At 42.0% G+C, this 17,876-nt stretch overlaps 1 protein-coding gene across 12 annotated transcripts in view; it reads left to right on the top strand.

The window, feature by feature from the left end:
• Positions 1–17,876, top strand: part of DYNC1I1 (dynein cytoplasmic 1 intermediate chain 1) — a 366,417-nt gene that overhangs the window by 63,273 nt on the left and 285,268 nt on the right. For 5 of the 12 annotated variants that reach the window (XM_061586647.1, XM_061586639.1, XM_061586646.1 and 2 more), the window contains exons 1-2: positions 11,914–11,986; positions 12,652–12,768. In XM_061586647.1, coding sequence (XP_061442631.1) covers positions 11,957–11,986; positions 12,652–12,768 — 147 coding nt within the window. In that variant the 5' untranslated portion in view covers positions 11,914–11,956. Of the gene's footprint in view, positions 1–11,765; positions 11,799–11,913; positions 11,987–12,027; positions 12,114–12,651; positions 12,769–16,386; positions 16,490–17,876 lie in introns of those variants that run through there. The other 7 variants (XM_061586645.1, XM_061586643.1, XM_061586641.1 and 4 more) reach the window with 5 other exon arrangements.

Here is a 17,876-nt window from a genome sequence, read left to right as displayed (position 1 = left end):
AGGCTGTTTATTACAGGACCTGTTTTAACCAGGGCCCAGTCCCTAGAACCTGTCTATAATGCCAAGGGTCACATCTTGCACATATGAACTAGGATGTCAATCTATTTGCATTGGTATGTGATGTTAAAGGACAATTTTTGCCTTTGATAGAATAGATACGACTACTGCTGTTTTGTGACGATATATAGGAATATAAAATAGCTTCTGCGTGACCTATTGGTCATTCCTCATCTAGGAAACTATAAATTTATTCTCTGGATAGATTTATGTGGTCAGGTTACTTTCACAGTGGGAAGAATGCTAGAGGCATCTGATGAAATGGACTCTAGTTCATGAGCACTTAGCCATAACTACATTTGTTAATCTTTAAGGTGCCACAGGACTCTTGATGTTGCTGCAACAGTACCGCTCAGAAATTTGACTTGGACCAAGGAGATCTGGGTTCAAATCCCCATTCATTAATGCCTCCCCTTTGCACTAAAGCTGAGCTTTTTCTGTGTACACATCTTAACCAGTTTTCCATGGTGATAGCTACGCTTGCTCTTCCTGACTTCTCGCTTCCTCTTTCTGTCCTGTGTCAATGGGCACACTGTATATTCAGGAATGTCTTGTTAGAGTGAAACTTCAGAACATTCAGGAGATAGTTTCTTCCCTTTGTGATGAATTTGACTTGCTTGGAATTCATCTTGTTTTACAGTGTCTCACCTTAATCTGGGGTGTTTGAAAGGCAGTCTTAAGTCGTAATTGGTTTGCGTGTTGCATTCTCTTGCATCAGCAGGTAGCACCCTCAGGCAAGTCCTAGGGTCCCACCTGCTTGAGGGCTGGATTTGGGGCTGTTTAAAAACTTTCCTTGCTGCCTAACCATTCCAACAAATAACCTATATTTTTCATCTCTCCCCAGTGCCTCTGACATGTTGGGGAGGGAGTGTAGAGAGGGACTCAAACAGATGGTTAACCTAGTGTTCTCTAGATGGTGCTGGACCAACTCTAATCAGCCCCAGCAATCATGGCCAAGAGTCAGGAATGTTGGGAGGTTTTAGTCCAGGAACATTTGGAGGATGAAAGGGTTAGCCACTCCTGGATTAAAAGAATGGTTAGCACAGCAACTAACTGGTGTACTTTTCACCCCTAGGCAGCAAAGAAAATCCTTCCCATTTGGAATTTAGTCAATCCATATGCATAGACAACAGAAGGAAGTGTATTAGGAACCATTTGTGATACAGATGTAAAATCTCCAGAAATTCTGAAGCCATGAGATTTTTTGCAACCATTTGTTTCCAGGAAAAAATTAAATTTGGGAAAAATGCAAAAATATGTAGTACTTACTTTTTAAACACCCTTTACAGATTGGAAGGCACTCTGCTATGTTAGGAACATATTCATTCACTGGCGACCACTTGTGGCCGAGTAAGATTGTCTTCCAGGGTAAGGTCTTAAACAGTGGGTCTGTAAGTGACTGTGGAGGCCAATTCTGGATCTTCACAGCCTCCCACAGTGAGGATATAGGTTTCCAGATGGAAGATGGTCACGATGAGGATTTGCTTGACATGCCTTCTGGTTAGCTCATTTGTCCCTTTCGCCCTTTACTCGTGCTTCTTCAAAGTCCATAGCACCTTTGATAATGGCCGACCTCCAATTGGGACGCTCATGGGCCAAGACTTCCCAGTTCTCGATGCTCATGTTACATTTTTTTAGATTAGCTTTGAGAACATCTTTAAACCTCTTTTGCTGTCCACCAGTCTTCCGTTTTCCATCCTCAAGTTGGGAGTAAAGTAGCTGCTTTGGAAGATGGTGATCAGGCATTCGAACAACATGGCCAGTCCAGCGAAGTTGATGTTGGAGGATCATTGTTTCAACACTGGTGGTCTTTGCTTCTTCCAATATGCTAACATTAGTCCGCCTATCTACCCAAGTAATTTGCAGAATTTTCTGGAGGCAGCGTTGGTGGAATCTTTCAAGAAGTTGGAAGTGGCGTTTATAGATAGTCCATGTTTCACAGGCGTACAGTAAGGTCAGTTGTACAATGGCTTTGTAAATAAGCAGTTTGGTCTCCCTGCGAATATCCCGATCCTCAAACACTCTACGCTTCATTTGGGAGAATGCGGCACTCGCAGAGCTCAGACGATGCTGAATTTCAGCATCGATGTCAGCTTTTACAGAGAGATGGCTGTCAAGATAAGAAAGGTGATCAACATTCTCCAGCATCGCACCATTAAGCTAGATTGATGGTGCTACAGAGGGATTAGTTCACACTTGCTGATGGAGCACTTTGGTTTTTTTTATGTTAAGCGAGAGGCCAAGCTTTTCATATGCTTCTGCAAAGACATTTAGGATAGTTTGAATATCTTCCTCTGAATGTGCGGAGACTATATTATCATTGGCATATTGTTCTACGACAGAGGTTGTAATTACCTTACTTTTTGCTTTCAGCTTACTGAGATTAAAAAGCTTTCCATCTGTTCGATATGTGATTTCCACGCCAGTGGGAAGTTTCCCCTCAACAAGGTGTAGAATCATGGCGAGGAAAATAGCAAATAAGGTCGGAGCAATGACGCATTCCTGTTTGACGCCTGATCCCACTTTGAATGGGTCACTTTGAGAGCCATTGTTATCCAAAATTGTAGCCGTCATGTTGTCATGGAGGAGTCGCAAAATATTCACAAATTTAAGAACATAAGAACATAAGAAGAGCCTGCTGGATCAGGCCAGTGGCCCATCTAGTCCAGCATCCTGTTCTCACAGTGGCCAACCAGGTGCCTGGGGGAAGCCCGCAAGCAGGACCCGAGTGCAAGAACACTCTCCCCTCCTGAGGCTTCCGCCAACTGGTTTTCAGAAGCATGCTGCCTCTGACTAGGGTGGCACAGCACAGCCATCATGGCTAGTAGCCATTGATAGCCCTGTCCTCCATGAATTTGTCTAATCTTCTTTTAAAGCCATCCAAGCTGGTGGCCATTACTGCATCTTGTGGGAGCAAATTCCATAGTTTAACTATGCGCTGAGTAAAGAAGTACTTCCTTTTGTCTGTCCTGAATCTTCCAACATTCAGCTTCTTTGAATGTCCACGAGTTCTAGTATTATGAGAGAGGGAGAAGAACTTTTCTCTATCCACTTTCTCAATGCCATGCATAATTTTATACACTTCTATCATGTCTCCTCTGACCCGCCTTTTCTCTAAACTAAAAAGCCCCAAATGCTGCAACCTTTCCTCGTAAGGGAGTCGCTCCATCCCCTTGATCATTCTGGTTGCCCTCTTCTGAACCTTTTCCAACTCTATAATATCCTTTTTGAGATGAGGCGACCAGAACTGTACACAGTATTCCAAATGCGGCCGCACCATAGATTTATACAATGGCATTATGATATCGGCTGTTTTATTTTCAATACCTTTCCTAATTATTGCTAGCATGGAATTTGCCTTTTTCACAGCTGCCGCACACTGGGTCGACATTTTCATCGTGCTGTCCACTACAACCCCGAGGTCTCTCTCCTGGTCGGTCACCGCCAGTTCAGACCCCATGAGCGTATATGTGAAATTAAGATTTTTTGCTCCAATATGCATAATTTTACACTTGTTTATATTGAATTGCATTTGCCATTTTTCCGCCCATTCACTCAGTTTGGAGAGGTCTTTTTGGAGCTCTTCGCAATCCCTTTTTGTTTTAACAACCCTGAACAATTTAGTGTCGTCAGCAAACTTGGCCACTTCACTGCTCACTCCTAATTCTAGGTCATTAATGAACAAGTTGAAAAGTACAGGTCCCAATACCGATCCTTGAGGGACTCCACTTTCTACAGCCCTCCATTGGGAGAACTGTCCGTTGATTCCTACTCTCTGCTTTCTGCTTCTTAACCAATTCCTTATCCACAAGAGGACCTCTCCTCTTATTCCATGACTGCTAAGCTTCCTCAGAAGCCTTTGGTGAGGTACCTTGTCAAACGCTTTTTGAAAGTCTAAGTACACTATGTCCACTGGATCACCTCTATCTATATGCTTGTTGACACTCTCAAAGAATTCTAATAGGTTACTGAGACAGGACTTTCCCTTGCAGAAGCCATGCTGGCTCTGCTTCAGCAAGGCTTGTTCTTCTATGTGCTTAGTTAATCTAGCTTTAATAATACTTTCTACCAGTTTTCCAGGGACAGAAGTTAAGCTAACTGGCCTGTAATTTCTGGGATCCCCTCTGGATCCCTTTTTGAAGATTGGCGTTACATTTGCCACTTTCCAGTCCTCAGGCACGGAGGAGGACCTGAGGGACAAGTTACATATTTTAGTTAGCAGATCAGCAATTTCACCTTTGAGTTCTTTGAGAACTCTCGGGTGGATGCCATCCAGGCCTGGTGATTTGTCAGTTTTTATATTGTCCATTAAGCTTAGAACTTCCTCTCTCGTTACCACTATTTGTCTTAGTTCCTCAGAATCCCTTCCTGCAAATGTTAGTTCAGGTTCAGGGATCTGCCCTGTATCTTCCACTGTGAAGACAGATGCAAAGAATTCATTTAGCTTCTCTGCAATCTCCTTATCGTTCTTTAGGACACCTTTGACTCCCTTATCATCCAAGGGTCCAATTGTCTCCCTAGATGGTCTCCTGCTTTGAATGTATTTATAGAATTTTTTGTTGTTGGTTTTTATGTTCTTAGCAATGTGCTCCTCAAATTCTTTTTTAGCATCCCTTATTGTCTTCTTGCATTTCTTTTGCCAGAGTTTGTGTTTTTTTTTATTTTCTTCATTCGGACAAGACTTCCATTTTCTGAAGGAAGACTTTTTGCCTCTAAGAGCTTCCTTGACTTTGCTCGTTAACCATGCTGGCATCTTCTTGGCCCTGGCGGTACCTTTTCTGATTTGCATCCAATTTTCAGAAGGATGGTCCAGAGAGCAGTTCGAATTACAGTATCAAAAGCCTTAGTCAGATCAATAAACGCCATATACAGAGGTCGGTTTTGCTCCCTGCATTTTTCTTGAAGCTGTCGTGCAGTGAAGATCATGTCCACTGTCCCCCTGGAAGGGTGGAAACCATTTTGGGATTCAGGGAGGATGTCTTCTGAGATAGGTAGGAGGCGATTTGCGAGGATCCTTGCAAGGATTTTACCTGTGGTAGCTAGAAGAGAGATGCCTCGGTAGTTTCCACAATCTGTTCTATTACCCTTCTTGAAAAGAGTGATAATTATGGCATCCCTAAAGTCTTCTGGGATTTCCTCCCTCATCCAGATTTTTTCGATGAGCTTATGAAGTTGTTGTGTAAATTCAGGCCCACCTTCTTTAAAGACTTCAGCAGGAATCCCATCAGGTCCACTAGCTTTGTTATTCTTCATTTGATTAATGGCTTTACTGACTTCATCCAAATTAGGGGATACTGCAAACAAATTAGAGATAATTTGTTATTGTGGGATTCGTGAGAAGACCTCATCAGCCACAATGGAGTTACAATTAAGGAGGTCGTGGTAATGCTCTTTCCAATGCAGTGCAATAGGCTCATTGTCCTTTTGAAGTTTGGTACCATCTATTGAACATAAGGGATTTGTACCATAATTTGTTGGTCCGTAGATGGCCTTTGTGGCATTAAAAAAGCCCGTGCATCATGAGCATCTGCAAAATGCTGGATTTCTTGAGCTTTCTTTATCCACCAGGTGTTCTTAAGTTCTCTAGTTCTTCTTTGGACCTCAGCCTTTGCACTGGCATAGATTTTTTTCTTAGCAGCACAGTTAATGTCTTTTTGCCATATCTGGAAGGCTTTCCTTTTCTTGTCAATGATATGTTCAATCTCACTATCATTCTCATCAAACCAATCCCGATGTTTCTTAGTTTGGTATCCAATAGTTTGTTCACATGTTGCAATAATGAAAGTCTTCAGTTTAATCCAGTATTCCTCAACGTTTTCAGGGAGTTTCGTAGGTAGATGTTTCTTGAGAGTTGTTTGAAAGCAAGCTCACTTAATAGGATCTTGAAGGCCGTGGATGTTCATTTTATGCCTTGGTTTTCTTCCTTGGAGCCTACGTTGAGGAACAATATTAATGGCCATAGTGGATCGAATTAATCGGTGATCTGTCCAGCAGTCATTGGTGCTCGTCATGGCCCTGGTGAGGAGTACATCATGACGATCTCTGGCATGGACAATTACATAATCCAGGAGATGCCAGTGCTTCGACCGAGGGTGCTTCCATGATGTTTTAAATTTATCTTTCTGGCGAAAGAGTGTGTTTGTAATAACAAGATTATGCTCTGCACATTTAGGCAGAAGTAGAATTCCATTCAGGTTGCTTTTGCCAACTCCTTCTTTCGCAATGGTTTCTGGCCATAAATCAAAATCACGCCCAACTCTTGCATTGAAATCGCCCAGGAGGATAATTTTATCCTCCTTGGGTATCTCTGATGATGGTGTCTAGCTGGGTATAAAATCTTTCCTTGATGTCTTCAACAGCATCTAATGTTGGTGCATAAGCACTTAGAATAGTTGCCTGCTGGTTTTTGGTGAGTTTTAGTCGGAGAGTTGAGAGTCGTTCATTAATGCCAGTAGGAACTTCTGACAAGAGCTTCACAAGATCGTTTTTAATAGCAAAGCCTACTCCATGTATTCGTCGTTCTTATTCAGACAGTCCTTTCCAGAAGAAGGTGTAACCTCCCTTTTCTTCCTTCAGTTGTCCTCCTGCTCTTCGAGTTTCTTGGAGTGCTGCTATGTCAATATTAAAACGTCTCAACTCCCTCACGATGGTAGTCCTGCATTCAGGATGTTCACTATCTGTATTGTCCATCAATGTCCGTATATTCCATGTTCCAAAGTTCATTTGTCTTTTGTGACCGCTAAGTGGTGATCCCACTGGACGCGGTAATCCATTCAGGGAGAGAGATGAGGCAGACTATGTTTAGGGCACCTTTTCTAGCATCCTCCCCATACGGGTGAGCAGAGTGGATCCTGAATAGGACTGCTCAGTCGTGGATATAGCTGCTGAACTACTCAACTGCCTCTGTCTTTCAGCCAGGACGACTGAGTCTGTATCCATCACCCACGTGCCAGTCCATGACTAGGGGCTTCCAGATTTCACAGTCCTGCCCCCGTTTCCATTCGCCGATCGGCATGGGACTTTTGGTTTGGTTTGGTTGGAAGATGCCTGTGCATGAATTTGTTTTATGTGGGGAGATCGGTGCACGACGATCAACACACAATCTTGACAGAAAAAGGGTTTGATCCAAAGGCATGGATACCACGACAACTGGAAGTCTTTTATCTGCTGCAGCCTTCATCTGCCTTCACAGCCGTTGTAACATCCTCCTCCTGTTCTGCCGTTGAGGACTTTCTTGGATCGTTCTTTGTCTAGTTCCTCTCCCTTGACTTTATTGCCATGGGTGACCCTGCTGGGAGTACATGACTCCCGACGGCATTGCTCACAGGGTTCATTGGAACACTCAAGCCATGTGTAGCTTGGTTTGCCGTTACATTATCATGTTTGGTATCTCAATAGTACCGTTTATTCAGGCAATAATTGTCAATTTACTTTACTTTATATATATATATATAGTTACAAATGGAGTTACAAGCTGCTGAACTCGAAGGGACTTCATATCTCTTTTGTTTTGCCAGTTTATGCAGAGCAGTCAAAGAACAACAAAAACTGGAAAAACCATAAATGTTATCGTAGAACATACAGTATAGTAGAGGGACATGTAGTCTGTCAGAATGACAGCTGAATTAAGAAAACAATGCATTAATCTGCTTTGCTACTCCTGATTGTCTTTAGGTCCTCAGGAACAGTCCCTGCCTTTGGATAAAGAAGGGCTGGGAAATCTGCCAGATGTTTTTATTTATATTTCTTACATTTATATCGCACCTTTTCTCCAACGAGTTCAAGGTGACATATATGGTTCTCTCCCATCCATTTGATCCTCACAACAACCCTGTGAGGTAGGTTAGGCTGAGAGCTTGTGACCGGCCCAAGGTCACCCAGTGAGCTTCATGGATGAGTAGGGAGACAAACCCTCATCTCCCAGGTCATAGTCCTAACCATTACATCAAACTGGTTCTCAAACTTTTCATTCAGAAGAGACTAACTTGGGAACATAGGAAGTTGCCTTATACTAAGTCGCATTGGTCCATCTAGCTCAGGATTGTCTACATTGACTGGCAGCGGCTCTCCAGGGTTTCAGGCAGAGATCTTTCCCAGCCCTACCTGGAAATGCCGGGGATTGAACCTGGGACCTTTTGTATGCAAAGCAGATGCTCTACCACTGAGCTATGGCCCTAACCTAGCAAGGTGTTGTTGGACTCCAGCTGCCATCAGTGTGAGCCAGCATGGCTACTGGTCAAGAATGATGGGATATAGAGTCTAGCAACTCTTGGGGGCCACACAAGTTCCTCACCATTGGGATTAAGGCCTGGGGGTTGTGAAACAGCTACCAGAGTGTGACTTCAGTGTGAAATCGGGTTACTTGTATCAACATCTAAAGTTGCCTCACATCAGTTCTGCGCATTTTCTGAGCATCGGCCCATTTAGCCCAGTTGTGTTTGCCCTGACTGGCCATAGCTCTCCAGTCTCAGGAATTGAACTTGGGACCTTCCACATGCAAAGCACAGGCTCTAGCTATGAGCACTTGCCCTTTCCCTTGTCACCATAGAACATTTCTGAAAGTTGGGTGAAAATCACAGCACCCAATTCCACACTCCACCCAGGTAAAAATAAATAAGTGAACCATTGGGTTGTATTTTGTGTTGTCCTTTCATACACAGATGGCTCTTTGATGCATCAGAGGCTTCTATGAATGGAAGGGTGAGGGAGTCAGTTTTGGTCAATTTTCTGTTATTTCTGCAGTCTCCAGAAGGAAGCAGTATGCTTCTGAATACCAGTCGGTAGAAACTGCAGGAGGGGAGAGTGCTGTTGTGCTCATGTTCTCTTGAGGATGTCCCATAGGCATAGGTTGGCCACCGGGAGAATAGAATGCTGGAGTAGACAAGCCTTTGGTTTGATCCAGCAGGGCTCTTGTATGTTCTTATGATGGGGGACCCTCTGGAACAGCATGAGAGTTGGCACAGAAGAAAGAGGAGTTGGTGAAAAGCATTGCTCTCCCTGTTCCATTCATAGAAGCTTCCACTGGATCAAAGGCCCTTTTGTGACAGAAAAGACATCAATGGATGCAACCCATTAGCTCTGTTGGGAGCTTATTAAAAAAACACAGTATTATCATTTAAAACTTTTTGAACTAAATGATCCAAAATCCTTAGAAACCTTACAGCGTTTCAGCTATGATGAAATGGTCTATTCTTTTATTTGGCAAATGTCCACACATGCTGCGTCTTACCTTTTCACTGTCTCCTGAGTGGTAGTAATCAACAATTGTGCTGATGAGAATAGCGTTGTGTGGAGGTGATGTCATTGTGCATTTGTGCTGAGAAGGTCTGTGGGAAAATTGCTCTATCATTTCCCATCCACTTTCTATATATGAAGGAACAAACGACTTGGATGAGGAGGTACAGAGCACGCTTATCAGATTTGCAGATGATACAAAATTGGGGGGCATAGCTAATACCATGGAAGACAGAAACAAAATTCAAAGGGACCTTGATAGGCTGGAGCATTGGGCTGAAAACAACAGAATGAAATTCAACAGGGATAAATGCAAAGTTCTGCACTTAGGAAAAAGAAACCAAATGCACAGTTATAAGATGGGGGACACTTGGCTCAGCCATACGACATGTGAGAAGGATCTTGGAATTGTCGTTGATCACAAGCTGAATATGAGCCAACAGTGTGATGTGGCTGCAAAAAAGGCAAATGCTATCTTAGGCTGCATTAACAGAAGTATAGTTTCCAAATCACGTGAAGTACTAGTTCCTCTCTATTCAGCACTGGTTAGGCCTCATCTTGAATACTGCGTCCAGTTCTGGTCTCCGCACTTCAAGAAGGATGCAGACAAACTGGAACAGGTTCAGAGGAGGGCAACAAGGATGATCAGGGACTAGAAACCGAGCCCTATGAGGAGAGACTGAAAGAAATGGGCATGTTTAGCCTGGAGAAGAGGACTGAGGGGAGATATGATAGCACTCTTCAAGTACATGAAAGGTTGTCACACAGAGGGGGGCCGGAATCTCTTCTCAATCATCCCAGAGTGCAGGACATGGAATAATGGGCTCAAGTTGCAGGAAGCCAGATTTCGACTAGGTATCAGGAAAAACTTCCTAACTGTTAGAGCTATACGACAATGGAATCAATTACCTAGAGAGGTAGTGGGCTGTCCGACACTCGAGGCATTCAAGAGGCAGCTGGACAGCCATCTGTCGGGAATGCTTTGATTTGGATTCCTGCATTGAGCAGGGGGTTGGACTTGATGACCTTATAGGCCCCTTCCAACTCTACTATTCTATGATTCTAAGATGACATTACTAATGAGGACGGGAGAAGTGTGGGAGTCTAGTTAATTCCACATAGTAGGTCTGTATAAATACTCTAAAACCACAGACTGCATGCATTCCAAACTGCCTTAGGTGGACAACTTAATGCAGCTATTTAGAATCACAGCTGGTTTAGTAACATAGGCTGTGTGCTAGGGATGGGTGAGAAATTCAATTCAGTTTGCATTTCAAGCCAAATATATCTAATTCTCACCTTCTGAAATCATATGAGAACTGAAACAGCCATCAAAATTTGCACTTATTCAAATTTTGCAGTGCAGTTCACCAACCTAGCAATGTTTACAAAAATGTGTGTGTTAGGGGAAAGTGTGTATGAAAATGAATATATGAGTGAAAGTAATATACAAAAATGCATTGTATGATGAGAAATGACTTGCAAAAATGTGTACATTAGTCAAACTGCTTACAAAATGTGTTTATTGAGAAATTTGCACTAAAATGCTAGAGAATTTTCAGGAGGATCTTTTTTAAAAAAAATAGCAAATTGCTGCAGAAATGTGGAGAACTGAATTTAAGAATGGAAAAATTACAAAGTGAGCGAGTCAAAATAGACAGATCTTCCCATACCGTGTACACACCAACCCATTTGTAGCACAAATGTGTCATTTCTCAATCTAGAATCATTTATGCTCATCTTCAATATGCTGCTTTCAATCTAAATTATTCTGGATCCCGCTGTCCACAAGGGTGAATGTGGTTGTTGTTGTTGTTGTTGTTATTATTATTATTTGATTTATATCCTGGCCATCTTCCCAGCAGGACCCCAGGGCGGTTACTTGATACATGTTTGAAAACCCTTCCCTTGATTTGGTTATCCTTGCCTCCCCCCCCCCATGCCCCAGATGAATGAAGAAAGAAGTGGTGATTGTGATCTTGGTATATACACACCCATTGGGCAGATGTAGATACACCCACCCATTTCAATTGCTGAGACCGCCTACATCTGTTTTCATTTGTTTCCAAATGGACACACTTTCAGATGTTCAAAAGACAATAAGGCAAAAGAAAATCAACTCACTTCTCAACCACAACACAGCAATCAGTCATGCTGTTAAACAGACCAATCCAATTAAATTCCCAGCCCCCTACAGCTGGAAATACATACCATTCAGTTCACTCAAGCACACCCTTACATAATATGCACATTCACATCAATCAAACACATCCATGCTCTAAACCAATATACACAATCTTACTATTCTAACACACCCTCAAATCATACTCCCCACATTCTGCAAGCACTTACATAATTCAATTTCTCATCCACTTTAACTTTAACCAGTTAAGCAGTTAATCAACTGTGCAATGTTAGTTGTGATTAAGGCTAACCAGGGGAAATGGAAATGGACTGCCTTGAAGTCGATCCCAACTTATGGCTACCCTATCAATGTGGTTTTCATTGTAAGTGGTATCCAGAGGGGGTTTACCATTGTTTCCCTCTGAGGCTAGTCCTCTCCAGATGGCTAGGGTAAAGCAGAGTTTAAAACCATGGAATGGGTTTCAGGTCCTAAGCTGAGGGGGAAAAGATTAGTTAACCAGAACAAGTTGTGTTTAAATTAATGCTGATGATCTCTTTAACTACAGTTAAGGTGTGTGCATATGAGGGTCCTCCTAGGAAAAGAGTTCTTATGGGATAAGGAGCCATGTACTCTCCAAACTGGCTTCAGCTAGTTAACCATGGCAAACAGGAATCAGAATTAGATCAGCAACAGTTCAGTAGGTTGTTTTCTGGGTATGGGTGAGAGAGCATTGCTAGGACATTGAAAATGAATGAAAAACAGTTTGCTCCTAATCAGTGCAAAACCACATTTAGTTTGCTTGGGCATGAGCTGAGAAAGTACTTAAATGCGTGCTCTTGAAAGATCATTAATCTGCCCTTTGAAACTTGGGGTTGTTATTCCTTGATTTATGAACTGCCTTTTACGTGTATCTCAATGCAATTTACAAATATATCATAAAAACAGTTTGAAAACAGTTCAAAAAACAGCTGAAGATAGGTTTAAAAACAATACAAAATGAAAACCTAAGGCATGTTTTCATGTTGTCCAGCTTAATGTGTTTGCTACATTATTTTAGCAATTTCCAGAAGTCACTGGGGTATTACCAAGTTATGTTTAAGGTTGCATCAGAACCTTTTTCCAGATATCAGTCAATCAGTCTATAAACCAATATGCTTTAAAAGCAGAAAAAGACAGCTTAGTTCTTTTTTTGTTGGTTTGCAGCATTTGAATTTGCTACTTTTGCTTCCTAACAGAGAATCATCATGTCAGACAAAAGTGATTTAAAAGCGGAGCTTGAACGCAAAAAGCAACGTTTGGCTCAGATAAGAGAGGAAAAGAAACGGAAGGAAGAAGAAAGGAAAAAGAAAGAGGTAAGTGTGCTGGGGCTCCCTTCCCATTTTTGTTTGTTTATTTGGATTTATATCCTGTACTATTCTCAGGATGTAAATATATTTATTTAGAATCTGGTTTAATTTTTAATAAATAAATAAATAAATAAATAAAAGCATAGTCTTACCCAAGAAGCTCACAGTTTAAGGAAGGAACCACATATTCAGCCTCTGTGTTGTGTGATCAAATCCCAGGCTAAGAGAAAACCTGGTTAGGTGTGAACTGCAGTTAATTGTGGAGTCAACAAACTAGTAAACCATGGTTAAGCAGTAAAAATGAGATTTGTTCCGAGAATGGGAGAGGCATGACTTTCCTTTCCGATTCCTGGCACTCATGAGGAGCTTTTTGCTCAGCTGATGTTCCAAACCCTGGTTGGAAATAGATCTGGCTCCTGGGTTGGGGGAGGAATTGGGTGTGGAATTGGAGAGAAAGGACAGGTGGTGAGGAAAAAGTTAAATGCCCTTCTCCCATCTACTATTTCCACTAGAAATAGAGCCGTTGTTAGCTCTTCTTGCAAACGAGAAGTGGTGTCTGGGCTTGACAACATGAGGTGGAGGTAGGATGAGTTCCTCTGCTGGAATAACTCAATGTACAAAGGAAGTCAGCGCATGTTGGCAATCTCATATAAAGCCCTGAATCCTCCCCCCAGTTTTCAGACTTGTGTGCCTTGTTTTACCAGACCCTTTTACTGCTTCCATTTGACCTTATACTCCCCCCCATTTGTGTGCCCATACAATTAAATTCCAAATTCCTTTAAGAGCAGACATCATGTGATCCCAATTTCACAGAATGAATGACATAGCATTTCTCCTGGTTAATCAACTGGGTGAGTGGAATAATCACCAAACTGGGATTCTAGGTTGTTTCACTGAGCGTTTTTTAATGAACACACTTTTTTATCTTTAAAAACTTTCTGTGGTTTGAGATGTTTATCAAAATTAATTTGCAGGCCCAAACAGGGTGATCCAATCAGGAGAGAGAGGCATTGGATTGGATCTGAAACTTTGACTCAGCATGAATTTACCTCTGTACTAGGAGTGGCTAACCCCAGACCACATATGCCCCCTGAGCTTTTTTGTACCCCTCTCAAGACCTGTTGATTTTTTTAAAAACTGACTCTGTGGATCCCACACATTGATGCCGTTGATGCCATAAGCTTTTTGTGCCCCCATTTTTTTAAAAAGTAAATGCAAATGTAATTCTATTTAACTGACTGATCCTGCAGTATCCCACTGTACCCCCCAGCCTCCCCAATTTTCATATACCAATCACAGTTTTTACTATCCAGTCCTGCGAGCTCTCACTGGAGATTCTGTGATGCTAAAAGGTTTTTGTGATCCCTCCAAGAACCCTAAAATGTGTCCTTTAAAAAATAAAGACAGGCCATGCCCACACTTACACTTTGGCCATGCCCACTTTGATATGCAGACCTCAGAAGGTTGACTTTGGGTCAATGCCATCCTCAGCTTGAAGATGGTTACTCACCCCGCTCTACACTGTGATATGGCAGGTAGCAAACAAACGGTGGTCTCACCCACTCCCTTCTTTCTCCTCTCATGCGCAGCCTCACTTTCAACTTCCTGCTTAGTTCTAACCATAGTTCTCTGTGATGTCATAGTCAGCAAATTATGCCAGGTGATTATCCTCCAAGCTAGAATTGGAAACCCACTGCACACTGAATTTTAATTCTGTTTTGGAAGAGAAGTGCAAATCAGTTTGCAGATTCAGACTATGGTTAGTACTAGACAGGAAAATGTACTTGAAAGCATGTGTAAGGGAGGAGGGAATCATGTGAGCTTGTGTATTGTGATGCCAAAAGGTTTTTGGAGGATTGCCTGAACTGGTCCACATACTAATCACTGGTTTGGACTTTGCTTCCATTGGGAGAAGTGTTCCCTGAGTGAGAGAGTTCTGCTCAGGGGACGCTCCTGACAATGGAGGAGGGGGGAGGTCACTTTTGCTGATTTTCCCTTCCCCCTGCCGCTGTAGCACCTTCTCCCCTACAGCTCCAGAGGGACCCTCCAGAGCAGTGTGAGAGGTGGTGCTGGGAGACCCTATGGGGGGGATCAGCAAATGTTCCCAGGGTCCCTCCACTACATCAAAAAGCATCCGTGGGTGGAAGGAGCCTTTTTGTCCATGGAAGGCGAAATCTGGATCCATCTCCTTACCTTTTGGACTTGACTGCACAAAAATCTTAGGCTGTGTACACGCTAACCCACTTCTAGTGGATAGATGTTGTTGTTTTCAGTCCGGAATTGTTCATGCTCATCCTCAACATGCTGCTTTCAATCTCAATTGATTCTACATCCTGTGTTCATATGGGTGGGTGTGGTTAACTGATATACATTTGAAAACCCTTCCCTCATTTAGGTTATCCATGCCTTTTTCTCCCTGCATATGCCTCAGGCAAATGAAGAAGGAAGTGGTGATTGTGATCTTGGTGTACACCCACCCACCATGTCATTGGGCAGATATAGATACACACACACCCCGTTGCCAAGACCACCTACATCTGTTTTCTTCTGTTTTTAAATGGACACACTGCAGAGTAATGCAGAATCAAACTGCAATTGGGATGGAAAGATCTGTCAGTATTGGCAAACTGCATTTCCAAATTCAAATAAGTGTGAATTTCAAAGGATGGCTATGTTTCAGTTCTCATATTGTTTTGGAAAGTGCAAATTTGATAAACGTGGCTTGAAAATCGACTGAATTGAAATTCTCGCCCATCCCTAATCTGCAATGAGCTTTTATTTTCTGAATGAAACCAGTTTCTCAAGAAGCGCATTTCAGGGGCAAAAAAAATATGCAATAGCTCTAGATTGTATGTGGTCTACACAGAAAAAACAAGTAGTCTGCATGGAGTCTAGAATAGAATGTCATGTGTACGCAGCCATCATCTTGTAGTGCAACTGGTGGTGGTGGAGTGTACTACATTAGATGGCAAGTGGTGGGGAATACCCCTCGTAACTAAAACAACACCATCCTGCATAGAGGAGCTCAGCTTCTCATCTGCAAAATGAAAAATGCTAGGAATGGAAATTTTAAAAAAGGTTTGCAAAGAAGCATTTTTGCATAGGTATGGCTGCATTCCTATGTACTCTTACTTCGGGTATAATTTTCACTGAGCACCCTTAGACTTACTTCTGAGTAAGCACATGTAGGGTTGTCCTGCACCAATGTTCTTGGAAATAAATTATTTTCTTTAGAAAACTAACAACTGTCCACTTTTAGGCCTAGATTAAAGATGGAAATTAACCTGTTATTAATTGTAATCAGCATAAAACTGTTGGCGTGCGTGCGTTGTTGCGTGAAACAGCATACATTACGTTGGAGTTAAGTTGAGCAAGAAACGTCTTCAGAGCATTTAAATCATGTAAGAGTCTTTATTAAGACATTAAGGCTTTTCAGCAGTTTCCCCCCCCCAGCTCTACAGCACATCTCTCTCCAAAAGCAAAAGACAACATCTCAGTTCAGAGGCATGATGCAGAAGAACAGAAGAACCAACAGCAGGCTGTTACAACTTTCCCAGCTGTTATCTCCCGTTACCATGACAACCTGTCTGACCTTGAAAGTCTGCTCTCTCAGGCCAGGCATGGCAGATAAGACTGCTTCTCAAGACACATGCTTGTAACTTTCCAGACCTGATGAAAACATCCTTAGTCAGTACGGCCTAATGCCAACAAAAACATGATATGCATGGTATGTAGATGTCAAAATACTTATGATTTGACATGGGATTGCCTGTATTTGGGAACAAAGAAGAGTTGTGTGTTCTAATTTTTGTTTAGTTCCTTTACAACCTCTCCCCCCCCCCTTTACATTTGTGACTGGCTAGCTTGGTTGCTAAGGTAGCAAATTTGTACTTATTGTTCTTCAGCAAAGTAAATGATAATTGCTGTTGCATTTTAGTCTCCTGGCTTTGGAACATCTTTTAGTTCTATTAAGGTTTGACTGACATGTTAGTTTATTTGTCCTTGACGATATGCGTGAGGTTTTTTTTTTTCATTAAGGGGATTTGTGCGTCTTTTTATTCAGTCACTTAGCGAAACAGAGATGAGAATTGACAGGGAACGGATATCTATTTTCATGCAAAGTCAAGGAAGCATTAAGCAATTATGTTTCTTTTCTTTCAGATGTCAACATTTGTTGCAGTTTAAAACACCTGTTATCCTTTTTCTAATTACTGGTTGCTTTTAACTGACACTTTAATATTGTACGTGTATTTCATACAATTATTGGGCTTATGTCATTTGATATGAGAAATCAATGTTGCATTTTGCTCTTTTTTAAATACAGTTACCTAGAAACAACTCACACTCACACTCACACACACCAGGGAGAGAGGTTGGCTCCTTGCACACCATACGTCTCCCCGACCGAACACAGCAAAAGCATTATATATTTATTTAACAAAATAAATACATACTGCTTACTCGACAGAAAGCCTCTAAGCAGTTTACATAGTACAATCTAAAACATTAATTAAAATACCAATTAAAGAAGCCAACATTAAAAACAAATTGACTTAACATGTTATCAAAATATAAATACAAAGAATTGTATGTTAAAAATTACATGCCTGGGTAGGATTGCCAAAACAGAAAAAGTTTTTAGCGGGCACCAAAAACGATGCAGCAAAGGTGCCTGCCTAATCTCAATGGGCAGGGAGCTCCAGAGAGGAGGTGCTGCCACACTGATGATCGATTCCTTGTTACTGTAGAATGAACATTATGTGGCACTTGTAAATTCCCAGCTAGAATTCCCAGAGAAGTTTAACAATGAGTCCCTCATGCTAGGGAACTCTGGGAATTGTAGCTCTGTGAGGGGTGTAGGGTTCTCCTAACAACTCTCAGCACCCTTAACAAACTAGACTTTGCAGGATTCTTTGGGGGAAGTCATGTTTGTTAAAGTGGTATAATAGCACTTTAAATGTATGGTGTGAATGTGGCCTTCGCAAGATGTGGGAAGTACCTTTGATCACAATAGAATGTCTGAGGGCAAGGAACAGGAGTTTGGGATGACTTTTCTAAGGCGTAGGAGTCTGGTTGGACTGGGGGCTGTTTTTCAAGCCATGTGCTAAACTTTA

This window comes from Rhineura floridana, chromosome 10 (genome assembly GCF_030035675.1).
Source record: "Rhineura floridana isolate rRhiFlo1 chromosome 10, rRhiFlo1.hap2, whole genome shotgun sequence".
In the NCBI taxonomy this organism is placed as follows: domain Eukaryota; kingdom Metazoa; phylum Chordata; class Lepidosauria; order Squamata; family Rhineuridae; genus Rhineura; species Rhineura floridana.
Note: the sequence above shows the minus strand (reverse complement) of the source record. Positions and strands in the feature narration are given on the sequence as shown.